This window comes from Oreochromis niloticus, linkage group LG23 (genome assembly GCF_001858045.2).
Source record: "Oreochromis niloticus isolate F11D_XX linkage group LG23, O_niloticus_UMD_NMBU, whole genome shotgun sequence".
NCBI classification, from domain to species: domain Eukaryota; kingdom Metazoa; phylum Chordata; class Actinopteri; order Cichliformes; family Cichlidae; genus Oreochromis; species Oreochromis niloticus.
This window is the reverse complement of record NC_031986.2, coordinates 38,773,170-38,780,057: the sequence shown is the minus strand read 5'-3', so window position 1 is coordinate 38,780,057 and position 6,888 is coordinate 38,773,170. Positions and strand designations below refer to the sequence as shown.

The 6,888-nt window shown below is 43.9% G+C and overlaps 1 protein-coding gene across 1 annotated transcript; it reads right to left on the bottom strand.

Annotated features, from left to right (window-relative positions):
• Positions 1–20: 20 nt before the first annotated feature.
• myoc (myocilin) lies at positions 21–6,665 on the bottom strand. The gene is made up of 5 exons (XM_003439735.4): positions 5,922–6,665; positions 3,071–3,136; positions 2,902–2,994; positions 1,244–1,455; positions 21–1,156 (listed from the first exon to the last, which is right to left on the bottom strand). Exons 1-5 carry the CDS (start codon positions 6,415–6,417, stop codon positions 575–577), a joined length of 1,449 nt encoding a protein of 482 aa, XP_003439783.1. The 5' UTR covers positions 6,418–6,665; the 3' UTR covers positions 21–574.
• Between the last annotated feature and the right edge of the window lie 223 nt (positions 6,666–6,888).

Below are 6,888 nucleotides of genomic sequence, written 5' to 3'. Positions count from 1 at the left end.
AGATGACAAATAATCACTCAGACTTTGTAATTCAGGTTTATTTCATGATGATTTTGAACATTACATCATTATGTTGACTACATTGTACAAGTACATGCAATATTCAGTAAGTAAGAGAGCAGTTTATTTGATAAAAGATGTTGACTGGTGAAACAACTGTAAAGGGTGTATGTAGTACCACAGGAGTTTTTGTCATATTTTTTTAATTCCACATAGAAAAATTCTGTGTTCTTTTCTTTCAACCTCAAATATACATAGCTTAACAAGAAAACAACAAAATTATACATCTGGATTAAAGGCGGTACAAAAATAATTCCTCTAAAAACATGTTTGTGGACCATACCACAGCCAAAGCTCCTCTCACCTCGGAGGAAAAAAGCAGACCTGCCTGGGACACTGTTCCTCAGATGTTTTCATCTCACTTTTAAGTTTGGTAGTTAGGCTCTTCTACACATGGATACTGAAGGTGTTAGGTTTCTAACAACTGCTGCCACTCATGCTCTAAAGCTGTGAGTCTTTGAAGCGGGAACAGCCAAGCAAATGTCACTTTTCAGCAGTCACTCTCATGCTGGCCTCAGTTGGCCTGCTGGCGCCCAAGCCTGACGTTATAGGACACTATGTGGAAGTTGTCCCAGCCAAAGAGCTTCCTCTGAGCCAGGCTGTAGTCGATCATGCTGTTGTAGCCGTACTTGTTCTTGAAGGGGATGGCCAGGTTCTTCCCCTGGCTGGTTTCGGTGTCGTACATATAGTTGATGGTGGTTTCACGAGATGTATAACTAGCCACGGTGTATAGCTTGCCGCAGATGATGAAAGAGTTGGCCACAGAGTTCTTCCTGATGTTGGTTTCCCAGCTCTTCTTTACCCCCAGGCTTTCTGGGTCCAGCTGTGAGATAACGATTGCTCCCTTGGCCTTATTGGTGGAGTAGACGGCCCACAGCCCATTCTCGTCCACAGACAAGTCGATGTCGGTGTAGCCTCCCCAGGAGTATGGAAACTGGCCGTGGAAGCCAGCGTGAGGAAGTTCACGGCGGGCTGCGATGCTCTCAGAAGCCAGGTCGTATCGGATGAGAGTGCGGCTGTTGCGTCTCTGATAATACAGGGAGCCTCTATACAGAGTGGCACCAGTGCTCTCTAACAACTCCGGCAGAAGCAGGACCTACCAGGGGGAAACAAGAACAATAATCAAGATTTAATTAAGATCAAAGATGTGTTCCATCCTGAACATCAACCATGTGACACCTACCTTGGATGGGAAGCCTTTAGAGAGTTGCTCCAAGTCCTCATACCCAAACATCTGCCTGACCTCAGCGCCAATGGCATCAATGCGCCAGAGCATGCTGGGTCCGTAAGGAGAAACAGCCTCAGGGTCTTGCATCCAAATACCATATTTACCCGCTATATTATCAGCTTTCCTGTGAGTTACCGGCTCACCAACTGAAAGAAGCTCCCCACATCCTGCAAACAGGAAGGATAGAAAACACCTCAGATTATTATTTCTCAAAAAACACAAATGTTCCCTGATAGTTAAACATTTAGGCCATAGGATCAATTAAGGTGACTCAAACAAGGAGATCTACATGCGCATGACTGAGGGGTGATGACAGGAATCTGATCAAGGTCACAGTTTCTCCTCATGGAAGCAGACAACAGGTCTGGAGACGCAACTCAACAACTCTGTTAAGTCCAACTTTGCCTGAGTCACCATGACCAGAGCAGGGGCAGCTGTAGTACGACTCATCCTGCGCGGGAACTCTCTGCTTCTCTTATTTGGAAAACGATAAGGCAGGTTGTATATTTACCACTTCCTTAAATACACCCTTGCTCTCAGGTTCAGGAAGTAAAGCTGGATTTAAGGTTAAATAGGAGTATGTCTTATAAATATACCCATTAGCGTGGCCTCATCTGAGATCAAATGACTATCTGTGTTGACTACATGTGTATTTTCATGATGTCCATGAAAAAAAAAACTAGCCCCGAAATGAGCGGTGACGTGGCTTTGGGAAGGTCCAAGCGTGTCATCGCTAGAGGTGCTTTCCCTCTACATTTAGGAGATAAATATGAAACTCAGGATTGCGTTCATACCTACAGACAGGCATGACTGTGGTATTCTCACCCCAAATGCCCCAGTATTAATAGTAGTATTTGCTTTGAGACTGTCAGCAGAGGTGGGGGGGTGAGTGTCATGTTTGGCAAGTCAGATGGATGCACGGGGAGAAGGGTGAAGGGAGGGAGGGGAGTAGGAGCTGTAAAAACTGGACACTTTAAAGGGTCGTACTGGTGTGTTTGTACTATAGACCATATAAAACGTAGTCATGGTGACATCATCCACTGGTTTCTGAGCACCGTGTTTTTCTGGAGTCAGGAGTGACCATGTCGGGATGAGAGGATGAGAGGGTAGAGTGCTACAATATCACCTCTAGTAATCTACAGTATAATCTGTATGGGTGTGTTACACAGATACACATACCTGCTAATTAGACTAGAGTCTCACAAAAGTGGTGCACAAGATATGCTGTACTAGATAGATATTTTCCCAACACCAGGATCTCATAAGTTAATTTAAAATATTATACCAAAGGAGACAAAACATTAAACACAACCTAAAACAATATAGTTTATATCAGGTGGAAAAGTTAAATAATAGCTCACTGAGGTAAAAATGACACAGAAGGAGAACAAATAATAAAAAAAACAACAATAAAAGTGAAATAAATAATAAGTATTGTGGTATTAAAACTCTTCAAAAGACACAAACATGTTCAAGGGGTCCCGTTTAGGAACAAGTAAGTTATTTTAAAGAAAACCACTTTTTAAATGACCCACTGTACAACTGTAAAATATTTGTTTCCATTACTCCATTTTGCAACTAGCAGTTCAGTACTGCACAACATATCCAAATACCTGTGTTGTCCTCGTTGCCACCTGGAGCGGGTACCTCTGTCACCGCAGCTTTCAGCTCCTGAAAGCCCGGAGCTCCATACTGCCATGCTGAATCTGAACAGAGAGAGACCTGTGGTGAGCTGAAGAAGATACAGGAGACAGTGAACGTTCTGCAGAAAAGTCATCTCACCTCTCAAATTGCTGCTGTCTCCCTGCCTGCTGGGTCTGGTCATGAGGTGAGACATCGGATTCAACCCTAAACACAGACAGGCACATCATTGCACACTTTTCCTGTAGCCCGCACCAACTTGGAGAGAGTTTATGTATACCCAAATATGTCTATGGCATCAATGACAGCAGGGAATCTGACAGCAGAAAAGAAACACCCCTAAATGGATTCCCAGCTGCTCTGGAGTCAGACAGTCGGTAGATTGACCGACCATAACACACACATACATAACACACAAGTCAACACACTTGACACCCCGTTCCACCCCACCGTCAGCTCAACTTCAAACCACCGGTTTTGCTCTTCTTCCCCTATATCACTCTTCTCTTCTCTTCTCTTCTCTCTTCTCTTCTCTTCTCTTCTCTTCTCTTCTCTTCTCTTCTCTTCTCTTCTCTTCTCCTTTTCTCTCCTTCATGAAATCCTCAAACCTAAACAATGTCAAACAATAACTGCAAACTGTGTACCCCTCAGAAACTTGAAGACGTAAACATGGTGATGTTTACAAAAGAAAAAAACCCGATACGCAGTCTATGTCTGGGTACGGCCGTCCTCTGGGACTACTTGAATGAGTGTGAGCATGTGAAAGCCGTGCTGTTCATAATCGAGCCTAATGATGCAGAGAACGTTTTCATCTGGAAGCTAATCTTGATTTATGATAAAGACGGGAAGAAGGATGGTAAATGACGAACAACAGTTGGGTTGTAAAAAAAATGTTCCCAAAAATTAAAGGTTTTTAAAGCAAAAGCACCAGTTGTGATTTAACTGTAGCAGGAAGTTTAATGTCTGCCTCTGCTCTAAGGACAGTCCCACAGAGTAACAGCCATTTATCATCATCACAGGTAAACAGCCACATTCTCCTACTGTCTTTTCCCTGGTGTGTATGGCAGTGATTGCCATATGGGCCCTCATATCCTGCCTCTTTGTTTGGGATGTCACTGAGTAAAATACCATAAACCTCATTAATTTCCCGCAGGAGGATTTATGTGAGGACGGAGGAGTCTAATTGACCCCAGCTAACAGACTTCAGCTCGGCTGCTGTAAACATTTTGCATCTGGATATTTATTCTTCCTGTATAATCACGAGTCAGTGTTTAAAGTATACCATACAGCAGATTTTCTTAAGCTGCAGTCCCTCTACCTGTTGCATGTGAAGCCCTGCGCCTGGGGCATCTTGCAAATATTATTTACTACTGCAAATCCTGCTGGCTGCACATTCAGGAAGTTGAAGAAACTCTTCTAAAAGACGATGAAGCAGACTGTGTTTATTCCTCTCCTGTGACTTAAAACTAAAATAACCTTTTTCTATATAAATCTGACCTCTACAACTGCTGGTCTTCTACAGGCTTCATCGATTTTCCACCATTTTCAAGTTGTAAACTTCGATTTTCTTGGGATCTTAGTTCAGCCGTCTACCTTAAAAAAGAAAATTGCAGTTTCTTCTCTGTTTGTGTTATCACTTCCAGTGTAAATTCTATGTGAATATCTTTTTATAAGACCTAGAATAACATTACACAGTGCAGCTCGTATATTTTGAGTGGCAACTACTACTACAGATCATAACCACTGCATGGGTTGTAAACAATAAAAAAAATGTTCCTGTCAGAGTTTCCTTACTCCTAAATACAACCTGGTTTGACATTTATCTCTTCTCTCCTCCTGCATGTCTTCCTCAGACTCTGATCTATTCGACATCTGCCTGTCACCCTGAGGGAGCCTCTCTGTGTATTTCAGTCTGCAGGTGCAAACATGAGGAGCTCAGCAGATAACCTGGAGTATGCAGGAGATAGAGCTTATAAGCTCTCCTGATGCACAGGGAGTAGGGATGTCTGGCAGGAATTAGAAAAGCAGGATTTACTGCTGATGGCAATCTCAGCCTTTAAAGCAACTCACGACGAGAGCCAGGAGGGTGGACGGAGTGATGGCTTAGAAAAAAGAAGAGGGTGCTTACCAACAAGATTATGGCCGTGTCAGCTATACTTGTGTTTGGCCACTTATAACCTCAGTGGCTCTAAGATAACTTCTAAGCTCTGTGGAGCCCTCTAACCCCTGTTCTTGGCCACAGACCCACATCCCCAACAATCCCAGCCCACCAGCTATCATCAAAAGCCCTCAGATGAGATCTGGGCAAAGGAACAACCGCTTCCAGAGAGTGCATCACATTTCAGTCCCCCTTCCCTCCCCAGCAGAGCTATTCGCACGTTGCTTGCCATGCAGAGGGAAACACCAGTCATAAAGAAAGCAACCTCTGCCCATAAATACTAAGCTGACCCTCTCTGGGCTGCGTGTTTATCATCCCTAAATGCAGTGCAGGAAGTGGGAAGCACAGAAACCTGAGCTGAGTGTATCTGCGGACTAAAGGAGCAACCAAAACATTAACAGCATGCAAACAGGTGTGGATCATTAAAACATGAACTCAGTTTGTTGTTGTATTTTTACCTTTACTCTAAGAGGATTTGAGCAGTGACCATAAACAGACTTCCACACGATCCACATGTATGAGCAGTGCTTTGGTATTTTGTGCAGCTCTAAACAGAAGAATTTGTTGTGTCATCCCTTCGCTGCTCTGATGCACCCAATATTCTTCACTCAATTGCTCATTATATATTTCACCTAAAAGACAGCCTGTGCGCAGACAGTAGCTCCTTCTGTTGTGCATGTTAATTACTGGCGTAGATATAAAATGACCTGTCTAGATTTCTATAACATCCTTTTAATTTGATGATAAAAATAGGATCTTGTCAAGTATAAATATTCTTTTTTATTGGGAAATGTTATTAAGCATTGCACGTAAAGTATGTGGTGGTTCTCTTACCACTACCAGGTCTTTTTGAGACCCTGTCCTGCAGAGTGGGGCTGGGTGGGACCATGGGTGTCTGTTGAGGACAGGGTTTGTTCCTCAGCCTCTCTGTCTCCCTCCTCATCTCCTCCATTCGAAGCTGAAGTCCATTAAGTTCCCTCTCTAGGCGCTCCTTTTCGCTCTGCAGCAGGTTCCTCTCTCCAACGGCCCGGTTCAGTGCCTCCTGCAGCTCAGACTGAGCTCTGGCTCCAGACCCTTGTTGAACCCCTGGGAGCCGAGAATCCCCTCCACTCAGCTGGGACACCAGGACCTCCAGCAGGTTGAGTCTGGCCTTCAGTCCTTCCACCTCCGGACCTCCAATTTGTGGGCAGCTGGACTCAACAGGGCTAGGAACGGTAAAGGTGTAGTGGCATCGCCCACCTCGATCATTTCCCCTCCACAGAGTAGCTCTGTCCTGTGCCTCACCTCGCATCAGAAGACCGCATAAACAGAATGAGAGTAGAAAGAACATGTTTGAGACAACTCACAGTTAACTCTAAAAACTTTTTCTTTCTTTTGCCCACTCTTGGATTTATTGTGGAATTATCCTCTAAACCTTTACTAACTCCTAATTTCAACTGATGGCTTTCTTCTTTTTTTTTTAGTCTTCCCTCAGGTATTTCCTCTATTTCTGCAGTCTTGCCCCTCTCCTCCCACTCTTGCTCTCTCCTCTGTCTCTCCTCTATAAACAGGTCTGCAACACTGAGCTCTCCCCCGACAGCTCACAGATATTTATACATTCTGGAGGGGACGAAAGGAGGGAAATGAAAAGGAGATGAGGAGGAGAGGTGTGGAGAAGGGAGGAAGAGAAGGGAGGGAAGAAAAAGAAAGTAAAGAAATACTGGTTGTTTTGAGAAAAAAAAAGTCTCATTTGTGCACAAGCTGTTTATGCTTACAGATTTAGGAATCAGACGTTACAGCTTGCTGTCTTTTCATTATTTTT

Excerpts from the sequence above, each read along its gene's own strand:
- myoc (XM_003439735.4), bottom strand. The coding sequence starts at position 6,417 with ATGTTCTTTCTACTCTCATTCTGTTTATGCGGTCTTCTGATGCGAGGT. Across the intron at positions 3,137-5,921 it reads CTCAAAAAGACCTGGTAGTG|GGTTGAATCCGATGTCTCAC; the intron begins GTAAGAGAACCA and ends GTCTGTGTTTAG. Across the intron at positions 2,995-3,070 it reads AGACAGCAGCAATTTGAGAG|ATTCAGCATGGCAGTATGGA; the intron begins GTGAGATGACTT and ends CTCTCTGTTCAG.